This window comes from Oreochromis aureus, linkage group 22, assembly GCF_013358895.1.
Source record: "Oreochromis aureus strain Israel breed Guangdong linkage group 22, ZZ_aureus, whole genome shotgun sequence".
In the NCBI taxonomy this organism is placed as follows: Eukaryota; Metazoa; Chordata; class Actinopteri; order Cichliformes; family Cichlidae; genus Oreochromis; species Oreochromis aureus.
In genome coordinates, this window is record NC_052962.1 from 33,535,611 (window position 1) to 33,548,299 (window position 12,689).

The 12,689-nt window shown below is 38.6% G+C and overlaps 1 protein-coding gene across 1 annotated transcript; it reads right to left on the bottom strand.

Moving 5' to 3' along the window:
* Positions 1–1,053: 1,053 nt before the first annotated feature.
* Positions 1,054–10,302, bottom strand: LOC116315498 (major histocompatibility complex class I-related gene protein-like). The gene is made up of 5 exons (XM_039606115.1): positions 10,178–10,302; positions 2,615–2,875; positions 2,049–2,327; positions 1,656–1,970; positions 1,054–1,205 (listed from the first exon to the last, which is right to left on the bottom strand). The coding sequence occupies exons 1-5, from the start codon at positions 10,221–10,223 to the stop codon at positions 1,069–1,071; spliced, it is 1,038 nt and encodes a 345-aa protein (XP_039462049.1). The 5' UTR covers positions 10,224–10,302; the 3' UTR covers positions 1,054–1,068.
* Between the last annotated feature and the right edge of the window lie 2,387 nt (positions 10,303–12,689).

A 12,689-nucleotide genomic window follows, 5' to 3' on the forward strand; every position in this document is an offset into this window, starting at 1 on the left:
AAAAAAGGATTTTAGACTTGTCTCAGTTCCTTAAATTAGACTAAAATGTCTACGCTACACAAAAGCGACACATTTGATTTTAAGGACAAAAAATGTCAGTTTTTGCATTCCTTAACGTTTGTTCAGGATTATACATACTTTCAATTTTGTGTGAGTACTGGGAATTCTTGAATAGATAAATCTGTTCAAAAGAGGTTACAGAACTAAAATAAGAGACTAAGAGAAATGATGTCACATAATACCAATAATAAAAATGCCAAATTTAAGCTTTATTTTAATATTTAAGCATAAAAAACAGAGAATGGCAAAGAAGTAAACATTAAAACAATTTCTCACTAATTAAAACACATAAAGCTATTTGTTCTAGTGTTTCCAGGAAGCAGTCTAGTTAATGTCATAATGATCTGATGAATAATTCCTCACCATCATATGAAACACACACCAAAAACACACAAAAGAACCAAGTGTTCATCGAGTGTTAATAGCCCCTCCCCGGTAAATTAATTTAAACACTAGTACGTTCAATGAATGTCTTTGAACCACATAACATACAGAAGCAGCCAGAGGAAGTGGAGGGCAGAACTACTTGCAGGTCAATCAGGTTTGTGGATTTAGTCTCCCAGACTGCTCAGGGACATTATCAGGAGCTGTAAGATAAAAAAATACAGTCTGGATTTTTTCTTGTCTTTTCCAAAGTATAATAAACAGTGATTGTAGGTTTCTGTTTGCAAACACAACCCTCTCTCCCCAGAGGGATTAGTGGTTTTCAAGTGGTAGTATAAATAATAAAGGGAATCTGTACTGGTAAGACACCCTTAAGGTTTTGCTTTTGCATGATTCTGTAATTGGCATTAATTTACTTCTTTAATCACATATCACATCTGACAAAATACAAACACAATAAAAGGAGGTTTTACTTACAGGGTGTAGAGCATTCAGCTGAAATAAACAAACAAACGAAAATTATATCAGTGTCAGATTTTTTATTGTTGCATATATAACATGTGCCCCTTATTAATCTTCAAAAAAACACACTTGACAATATGGATAAGAACATTGATGTAAAAACTAAACACAGTATTTCCTCAAATACGATTTCTCACCTTTATTCCTCTTATAAATCACAAATGTCACAGCTGCAATGATGGTGAAAACTAGAACAACCAGTGCTGCACCGATAAAGGTCATGATGTCGGTGGGCTTCTCTGTTGAACAAAAGTTTGACATTTTATGACACAGAAAAAAAATGTGTGTAATTAAAAAAAGGAGTTTGGAATAAATCAGAAAGGACCTGATAGTTGATGAATCTGATTTATCTGACTAAAACAAGTAGAGGAACAAAACTATGATTACTCAGTCATTCCAGATTGCACTAACATTAGTTAACCTTCTTGTGCACTCTGAATCAGTGATACATCATGCTCCATATTTTACCTCGATGCTTTTTTCATTATTTAATCCCATCATTTGCTTCCAGTTTTAGCTCTGATGTATATCACATTTTTTGCATTTTATTTTAATTTAATTGATTAATTTTTATCCCAGTAACTGTAACCACTATGATTAATGATTTAAATTTGAAATCTAGATTGTAAAATTAGCCTCTCCAGAAGATCAAATGACAGTTTCATAACTGCGGCAGCATCCAGTCTTACTCCAGTTTGTCCAGATCACTGCTTCATCCAGTTTGGTGACAATGCTGTCATCTCGCCCCATCTTCACTCCAGAGATCTGAAACACACAGTCGTACCTCTTCCAGTCTTCTGATCTGACTGATGAAACATTCAGGTCAACACTCAGCTGGAAGGTCCCATCAGTGTTGGGGAGGATCTCTCCATGATCCACGCTTTCATGAAGCTCCTCTCCATCTTTCCTCCAGAACATCACGGCTCTTTGAGGATAGAAACCTGTAGCGTGGCAGCTGACTGGAGAGGAGGGAGTCTTCTGGAGGAGAGACACTGAGGGAAGAACTGAAGAGAAAGGAAAAAGAGACAGATGTTATATTCTGAGTTGTAAACTACTTTAGAAAAAAAGAAAGCCTTACTTACTTTCTTTCTCAAGAAAGCTCCTTCCATAGTGCCAATGCTTCTTTAAAAACTCAGGGCATGAATAAATCACAAAGTTCTTATTATGCTCTAATCGGGCATGGTCTGTATTCCATTTCAGTTTAGTGGTCTCAGCCTGTGGTTTTGAAGTTATCCACGTCAGTGTCTGCAGGTCAAATGCTATAAAGTCTTCTCCATCATAACCATACTGATTGTATCCGCTAACCTCTCCAGTCTCATTATCCCATTCACAGCCACTGACCCTTTGCAAAACATGAACACCTGAAAAAGAGAAACAGCAGCAATCATATCTGCAGACACAAAAATACAGGTTCTACACTCACTATTACAGGAAAAGTGTGAAAGGCTAATATTTTAAAAGGTTTTTTCCTCTCTGGATTCTTTTTTCTTCTTTTAGCAGTGTGGTGGGTAAAATAAATTAAGCTGAATATAACACTGATATGTAGTCTAAATTATTGTTTTACCTGATCCAAGTATCTTAGTGGTTGGTGACGTGTTTGCTATTTTAAAACAAACAATAATAATAAACAAGTGAAACAAATCCATACCTTCAGTTTGATTTAAATGTTGCTTCAAAGTCTTAATAGTTTCCTTGAAGTTGTGATGTCTAAATGAACATTCTGAAATATACTCCTGCAGGAGCTCAGGCTCATCCTCAAAGAATTTAATCCAGTCTTTCTTGATGTCCTCTCCTCTTCTGCTATTCCAGCTACCAAACTGAACGTCATCAATAAATCCAACACCCACAAACTCAGGGATGCTCTGGGCTCCAGTGGTTTCAGTGAGTAAATACTTCAACGAATGTTTTGCTGCAAAATTTATGGGACATTGAGTTAGGTGACAATGGTTTTATATAAGTTTTTTCATCATTTAAGAAGATTAAATATTAACTTATTTCAGGTTCAGCATTAGGGTTAGGGTTAACTGGCAGCGGTTTTAATAAAAAAACATTGGGGAGCCACCAAGTAGTAAAATGGTGACATTGCTATTTTAAATCACATTTCAAGTAATCCATAATTGACTCTTGTTACTCCTTAGATGAAACAGGCTTCCAAACATGCATGGCCAGGAAACCGGATGATCACAGCATATTTTCAAATCCCCATCTGCAGCCAAGTAAGACTGTCTGCTCCTGCAGACCATGACATTTCAGGGCTACATACATGTCCTGCCACCACCAGGGATAGCTTTTAACAATAAAAAAGTATAAACTGAAGCTTATGCCTAAGTTCAGTAAGAACAATCTGTACGTTAAATGGACTCATTCTTATATAGTGCTTTTCCACTCTCCAGGAGCAGTCAAAGCACTTAAGTCATCTGCCTACTTTCCTAGGTGTTTGGCTGCTTGTCTATTATTTACATCACTTTCACTTTCCCACGCTGTAAAACTCAATGCTGACTTCAAGATTGTAGTAAAATCATCTTCATGCCCATCTTCTTCAAGCCAACCAGTCTTCACTCAGGAAAGTTTAAATCGCACCGGTCATCTTTCATCCTTCCTTGCAGACTCCAGAGGATCCTGCCTTAATTTGGGGTAGCTCAGGTGGTTGGCGGTTCGATCCCACGCTCCACCAGTGTGGCTCCACCAGTGTGCATGCCAAATATCCTTGGACAAAATACTAACTCCATGTTGCTCTCCGATGGATCCATCGGAATGTGAATGTGTGTGAATGTTAGACAGTAAGCACTTAACAGTTTAGAAAAAAGTGCTTGTGTGATTGGGTGAATCAATTAGTTGTATAAAGCACTTTGAGTGCTCAGATAGAGTACAAAAGTGCTATATAAGAACCAGTTCATCTACCATTTAATTTCTTGTCAGAGCTTTGATTACATTCTGCTGTGATGGGCATCAGAGTCTAACAGCCAAATAGCTTAAAGGAGATATGAAACGCTCCACATATAAAGGGCAATTTACATCATGGAGCCCTGCTCTCAAAAACTGACACAATGTAACTCTGTGTGTGGAGCTGGAGTTAAGAAATAAGTGCTTAAAGTTATAAAAACATCTTTAGCGCCATCTTCTGTCAGTACTGAACATAACATCACGTGGTTTGTTGGTTGGTTGCTGCTAATAGACTTACACTAGTTTATGTTAGCTAATTAGTGACAGAATTAATAACTCAGAAGAAAATAATGACACTAAGTGGATCACATTTGTGCTGCAACAATGAGTTTTATGCTAACAAACCGAGGATATACTGTCCACTTCCACTGTCTCTCTTTAGCAGTAATTGACTATTTGCTGTGTAGCTAGCTGCACTCAAATGGGAAAGTCCAGCTGTCAGCTGTAATGTTCGGGTTTGTTAAGCACTTTCTAAATGAGGACTGTGTGGAGGAAACAATGGCTGTATGCCAATTCAGCGTCTGCAGCCTTACAGTACGCAGCCTCAACGGTCCTCAAGGGCTAAGGCCGGAAGTGCGAGGCTTGTAGGCTTGTGAAATGGGACGGTCTAGCCTCCGTTGCGCTGCCCAGGTTGCCCAGCAACCATGATACTAACAGCTGGAAACGTTTTATACAGCTTTGTTTGACAGAAATGAAGGAGAACATATTTTGTTCATTTATTTCTACATGAGCTTTGTGTGATTTGATAGGTATCTGAGGCTGAGACCACAGGACAGTAAAACATGATTGTTGGCCTTCATATCTGTACTGAACAGTCATTTAAGATTAGCTAGTAAATAACAATTAGTTAATGTTGTTCATGAGACTAAGGTCAGTGTAAATATAATATGGTCACTATTATAGTTATTATATTAATCATTATTAGTTATTACAGCAGTGAACATGAACTCTCAAATCAAATCACTTTTATTGTCACATCACATGTGCAGGTACACTGGTACAGCACATGTGAGTGAACTATGTGTCTAATACTGAGCTTCAGTAAAGATTCAAGTTGCATTTATTTATGTTTCCTATCACCTTAAATCTTCACTCAAAGACAAGTATCTTTGACAGTGTATATATAGATGTATTATATATAAGAGACAAATATTGTTCGTTTAATATGTTGGCATTACTAAATTTGGCTCAATGCTTACATATATGTGTAAAAAGAAAATGTACGAGCTGTGAAAACTGTTTCTGATAGAATGAAGAGTAGACTGATATATGAAATATTCCTTTATTGGGTGAGAAAATCAGACCATGTCATAACTGCTTTAAGTCACACAGAATAGATATCAGAGCCTTAAACAGGCTGACTTCTGCTAAATGGGTCAAACTGGGCAGAAAGTATACAAACACATAACATCCTTATAGAATATGATGTAACACTATAGATCAACTTACCTCAAAATATATAAAGCATATAAACAATTACAGCAATATGATGCAACAAACACAGCAGTACTGCTAATCCAAAATACTCAAAGCTTCATAGAACTGAAACAAACATTTATTTTTAGCTCCATTCTGCTGCTGATACATACTTTAGGTTTCTGAATATTTAACTTGTTTCTGCCTTTCATAGTGTGTAACTTGAAGGCCCTGAGTACTTTCTCCCACACTGAAAACACTGGAATGATAACATTATTTGAACATTACCTAATAAGACTGATTCAGGACAGACAATTAGTTATGTTAAACTTTTCTAGCAGTCCTTCACAAACAGGGAACAGTCTGTCTATTCTCTCCATCTGTCAGCTGCTGCTGGCTCTTCCTCCTCCTCTTCCTCACACACTGCTGAGTTTGTCCTGGTGGATCATCAGGGGTGCAAAGCCTCACAGATGATGTGCAGCAGTGGGTCCCTCAGTCTGTCCTCACTCTGGACACTTGCAATTGTCACACATGGAAATCAAATGTGTGATAAGCTGCAGGATTCAAACACAAGTGTAACTTATAAATACATGTTCATACTTTTATTCCACAATCAGAGAGAAAGAAAAGAGAGAGTGCAGGACAGACAGACAGGTGACAGTCTCAGGTGTATACACTGCTACAAAACAGCACAAGAGAAGGAGGATTTAGTGTTTGTGTTATTACGAGTGCTAAACAAGAAGAGTTCCCAGATGGTCCAGTGGACACATGTGTGACTCCTGTGATTAAAGCATCTTTCTTTCAGCTTAACGAGTGAACCATCAGCTCGTTCAAACACACGTTAAAGTCTGTTTGGCTACACAACACCGAACAGAGGCAGCAATATAACATAGCTAACATTAACAGTGCAGTGAATCCTGCTTGTGCCGTCATATTCAGGACTGCAAACCGAGCAGCATCACTGACTTTCAGCTTGTTGTGTTTGTGGATTTATGACTGACTTTAATTATCCATAAAATCATCACATTCTCTGTAAGATTAAGGTCAACTATTGAACGGTGTATATTTTAAAGCAGGGGCGATTTTAGCCCATTTTTGGGGGTGCTTCAGCATCCCCAAAAACGAATCAAAGCACCCCCAAAGATTTCTTACTTTTTTTGGACAATATTTGCTGTCTGTGTGACACACTGCTAAAAATATAAAAACCATACAGTACTTGGTTGAGACTTAACATTTTAACAACAAAAGTATAGATAACCCCCCCACTCTCCCAAAATGCTCGGCTCTCCGCTGCTCTTGCTTCGTTGCTGCCAGAGCCATGGTGGCTGAGACGCAGCGGAGCGGAGCGGAGCTGTAAGTGCCTGGCTTAAAACAGGACATATTAGCTGCATTTAACCTTCAGTTACTCTTTATATAGTTAGGTAGGAGTCATAACATGTTTCTTTTTAGCTGAAAAACATGACACCCAGGTAACCTGCAGTGTTGAAAACATGTTTTCCGACGATGTTTGCTACCCTACAATCCGTCCTGCTCTGTAGTAAAATCAGCGACATTTGACCGTCCTGTTGCTCCCATTGAAATGTATATAGCCAATTTAAAATCTAAAACTTAAAATTGTCCGTAGCCTACTGTTGTTACCACTGTCCTGTTTGAAATGGATACTAACTAGCTAACTGACTGGATGCCCATTAACCTTATAACTCCTGTTGTGTGTGTGTGTGTGTGTGTGTGTGTGTGTGTGTGTGTGTGTGTGTGTGTGTGTGTGTGTGTGTGTGTGTGTGTGTGTGTGTGTGTTTGTGTTTGTGTACAGAGAGACAGCCAGGTTCATAAGGGATATAAGGAAGTTTTTTTCAAAAAAAGGAGCCAGATTCAGGTAAAAGTGTAAAATCAAATGATCCGTCAATCAAAAATAATGTTGGATCAGTGTTTCAATATTTATATCTATTATTAGATGTTCATGTGGTTTGGTTATTTGCCTTTTGGTTGAAAGTAGACTGAGAGTGGCCTTTTTGTTAGTGATCTTAATAGTATTTTTATCATATTAATGTAATTTTTCATCTAATTGAATACAATCTATTTGTGTATGATTGTCAGTCCAAAGAGGGAGAGAGGAAAGAGGGGAACTTGAGGAGAAAGTACAAGGTCAGGAAGAAGCAGGTAAGAAAAAGACAGGGAACAGTGACAGGCACAACAGAAACTGTTAAACTGACAAAGAGAAAAAAACCTGATTTTACTCCTACAATCTGGAAGTTGTGTCCTCCCTATATAAAAGCTGCTTTACAGAATCTGCAAAACAAGCTGGGTTGAAACATTTTTGACCCTCTTTAACAACATTCCAACATAACATTATCATTGATTGGGAGATTAAAATTAATGATATATTTTTATGTGGTTCAGCCACAACTCTACTAAAACCTCAGCCAGTAATAGGTAGGCCAACTTTTGGACCGTCCACTTGTCTGTATGACTGCCGCAGTACAGTATCAGAAAGTGGCAAACGGTGCCCTGGTGGAGTGAGGAGCTGTAAAGAGAAGCAGAGTGCTCTGTTTATATTCTAAAAGTGTTTTAAGCTTGTTTCAAAGATTCTGTACGGCAGCTTTAAATGTTTTCCAAAAGCACACATACACTTATCAGTGTTTCTCAAACTTTTACAGTGTGTACCACCTGAGAAAAATGTCAAGCTCTCCCAAGTACCACTATGAAAGCATGAAACTCATAAATCTTACAACACAAAATTAATATTATTAAATTAGTAAAATTAGTATCTGCAGTAAAGATTTTTATTTGTAATAATTTATTCTGTTTTGGGAGTGTTTTTTATATGTATCTGTATTATATTATACATACACATTAAAAGTGAATCTCTGTCCAAATGCACTCAGTTTACTTCTTACTCACTATGAGCATCATTCATTATTCTCCCACAGTAATTAAGATTAGGATATGTATTTTTTTATTCCAATCCATTCTTCTTTAGCAGCATTTAAATAACCTTTATCAGATTTGAAAAATTGATGTTTTTGCTACAGACTTTTCAAAAAAGTGTTTTGCTTTTCTTTCACAAATGTGGGGATTAAATTGTGTTAAAATGTACAAAACAGTGATGTCATGTTTTGAGACGAGGACCCAGGCACAGAGAGACTTGATGAATTTAATAATCATATGATTTACGAAAGAAATTTGCAGAGTTGCACAGAGATGGTAAAATTATGATGACTGATAACGGAGATGAAGACAACAGACGATGAGGCCAGGGAGGAACAGGGGTTTAAATGCACCCAGGAGATAGTCAGAGAGAACTCGGGACAACTGGAGACATTTAAGGATGCAGGGACTGACAGAGACGGGGAAGAAGTCTCATTGTGACGAGTAAAGTTTATCTTGCCTGGCTGGGCAGCTCTCTGGGTGCTCAGCACCCCCAAAGCTCTGATCCTAGAATCGCCCCTGTTTTAAAGTAAAGGCTCTAAAACCAGGCTGACGCTGAAAGTACAAACATCACTAATGTCACATAACTTTGCCGACATGTGGCCAACAGTAATGTTTTAATGTTCTTCATTATTAAACACACACATAAATAAGTTACATAATATTCAGTACTTACCGATTCCACTGTTTTTTTTTCGGCAAAATTATCCACACCCACCGCCGCGCTGTGAAGTCTGGGATATGTTGGGCCATGAAGTCTACACCATCACATCCTTAAAATTCAGGGAAATGAAGGACGCATTTTAGGGCCGCGTTTAGAGCAGCCTTTGAATTGGGACTGCCTTCGGCGCGTCGCTGTGACATAATCGGCCTTAAAATGCGGCCTTTAAGCCTGCAGACCCTGAATTGGCATACAGCCTCTGTGTTTCATTCAGTCTGTGTTGCGCCGTCTGTTAACGTCCCTGTAACTTTAGCTACACGTCATGATTCATAATTCTCCAGACTCTGTTACTGGTCATGTTTATAGTTATCTGTGTGCACGGCCCTTAAGCTCACTTTTCGTGTATATGTGTTTGATAGAATTCAATGAAGAAATCAGTGCAGATTACTAGTCTATATCATAATGTCCGGTGGGTTTTTTGTGCTTGTTGGTAAGTTTTTATTTTGTTTTATTTTGCGAGCTGGTTATTAGGTGCTGCTCCAGCCAGCCAGAGAATATCCGGCCATCCCGCCCGTCCCTGTGCTCCAAGCAGCAGGCACACCTCGCAAATAAAGGGCGCCTTTACTCCTCGCAAAGGGGCAACAAAAAAAAAACGATCGGTGCCTACGCAATTCCCAACATGTGCATGCATGATGTCGGGGCAGCATGGGTGCGACCAACTTGTTTTTTTGCGGATGCCCAGGATGCCGCCCCCACCACGACGTTGCCCTGGGCAACGGGCCATGTCGCCCATATCAAAAACCGCCACTCAGCTCTAAATACTGTAATAATTATCATTGGTCGGAGACCTAAAAATAAAACACTGCCACAGGAGTAGAGATTTAGTAGAGATTTGGGGGAGGCCAAATCTGTCCACAGCAAATAGGCTGTATGATCTAACGATGGAGACATTATCCTCAAAAGGATCCATACTGTCACGTATGGCAGAATACCAGTCCAGCACTGATTATAACGGAGCACTGAACAGAGTTGCGACGTCAATAGAATTTCGTCATATCAAACACAATTGCTAAAATATTGATTTGTTTGGATCCTGTTGTTGTTGTACGTATTTATAAAATGTAAAAATACGTGCTAAAATTGAGCTTTAAAGGTTCAGTAAAACAGTTCGCCTACTAGGGAAAGTAAAAACGCTGACCAAGGTCAGCTGAGACTGTCGTGAGAGTTTAACCTTTTTTCTAAACATGTATCTTAAAAAAATCTTACCTGCAAATAACCCACGAAAGCAGAGAAGCAATAAAAATAACTTCATCTTTACTTTACCCTCAAAGCCACTGGATGAAAATATGTTGTTCTTCGCCTGAAAATCCAAGCGAATTGAGAGGCGTTGGTTTCAGTTTCGTCCCCCTCCCCTAAAGTAAGGGTGTAATACGCAGCATAACGTGAAACTAAAAAACAAAAACAAAAAACTTTGAAATTTTGAATTTTAAATTTTTAAAGGTTTTGCTAGACACACACTAAGTTTTCGAAAGCTCATAAAATGTTTTAGATTAAATTTACAATTCAAATCTCTGCAAATTTGATTTTGTATTTGAGTTTCTTCAAAACCTTTTTATCGCAGTTGTCGAGATCCTCACTTGATCTCTCCGGGACTTTGTTACTCAGCTAAAAAGAAACACTCAAGTCACGAACACTTGTAATGCTTTTATTCAAAATCTCTGCGCAGAGGGAGGTCGTGTGTAGCCAGGGCATAAATTACATATTGTTGAAATTACACAAAATGTGTTCTAGACCCCAAACCGTTCCTTTTACACCTGACTTTTAGGACCTCCAAGCCTGTAGTTATATTCATTATCAGAGCCTCTCCTCATTCTTTTTCTTTGGTGCAACCCTATAAATACGGGGTACCTCTTTGGCCTCTTCCCTTTTCTGCAATTCCCCTGTGGGAGAGGAGCTAGAGCGGGCAATTTAATTACTTGGAGGTCTTTCTTTCTGTTACCGTTCATTGTCAGACAACGCAGGAACACACCGGTTACACTTGGTGCCGTTACTCGTCACATCGCAAATCTGCGATATCTTCCTCCGCCTGCTGCTGCTGTTCTGCCGCCTCCTCACTGCAGCTGTACGCTGTGTGTCAGGGTCCTGTGCCCTGCGCTTTGACTCACAGGTTTTTATATAGTGTGTGCGTGCGATGCCCTGCGATCTGAACTGCAGGCATCTCTGTCACGTGTGAACTTAAAGGGCAGATACGTACATAGTCGTTTCTGTCCCTGTTTTATATTGTTGGCTCAGATTATACAGGCACGGATTGTCTTTTTTTTCTGATGATGTTGGCTCCTACGCCCTATTTTCATTAAGAGGAGACAACTACTTTTTATTTTATTTTTTGTGATGTTTTGATTACTTTAATGTCTTTCCCTCCACATTTCATTGTTTTGGGAAGTTTTGCATAATTGTAGACCAGTCAGTAATGCACTCACCATTACTGCCAGTGGCTAGCTCCACACCAGCTGCTTGGGAATGCCAAACACACCCAAGCTGTCACTATGTTGAGCAGCTTGATTACTGATTTAGCAAAACAAGTTGGGGAAAATATCACGTCCTCCCTTAACTCCATGCACCAGCCAGCCCCCGCCTAGCCACAGTCTCCCCAGAATGTGCCCTCTAGCTGCAACGGCCAGTCTGAGCTGAAGGTTGTTGTTCAGTCAGACACCAAAGCTCTAGCATACTTCAAGGGTGACAACGCAGATCTATTCCCCATTGGTGAATGGGAGGACATGATGAGATCTGATCTGCACAGAATCAGCTGTGACACAGATGAACAAATGTTTGCCATATTAATGTCTAGACTGACTGGCAAAGCCAGAGATGTGGTCAAAGTGTCCCTTCGTTGCTGCCCTTTGTTGAATGGGAATGAGCTTATTACTGCTGTGTTTCACATACTGAGGTCTAACCGACCTGACATATTCTACCCTGCCCATGAAAGATTTCTACACTCAGAAAAATTAAGGTGCCAACTGGAACCAAAAGTGGTTCTTTAGACCGATGCCATAGAAGAACCTTTTTTAGGGCCATAAAGAACCTTTCAAGCAATGGTTCTTTGAAGAACAATTTCTTTTAGTGGTTCTTTGAAGAACCTTTGAAGGTGCCCCAAATAACCATAAAGAAATGGGTCTTTGGGGAACCTTTAAATGTTTTTTCAAAGAACCCTTTTTAAAATGGTTCTTTGAAAAACCATTTTAAAGAACCCCTTTTTGATTGGTTCTTTAAAGAAACATTTTAAATCTTTCAAAATAAAATGTATCTTAAATGGAATTGTCTTGAGTAAGGTAAAATAAATACATAGGTACATATCATATATAAAAGGGATGTGTGCAAAAGGGATGTTTAGACTATTCTTCACGAAAAACTATCAGAGGCATCAGATTGGTCCAAAATTATCCTGAAGCATGAAAATAAATCCAAACAGAAAGCCATAATCAATGTGGCATTTTTTGTTAGTGTTTAAACTGTGTATACTTTTATAACTCATTAAATAAATCTGTTTATTCAGTCACTTTGTCCTGTATGTACCTGATTATTAGAAGTCTGTATAAATATGCAGCACATCAGTACATATTTATGTTTTTGTTGTGCACTATTGTTATTGTTGTTTTTTGCTGCAGTTTTTGATAAAAGACTCACCACAACAGGAATAGTAAGACATGAGAATTCTCATAGAACCTCTTTGCTAGTATGCTGAAGAATGTAGTCTGCTCTATATTTTTGTATTTTCCTG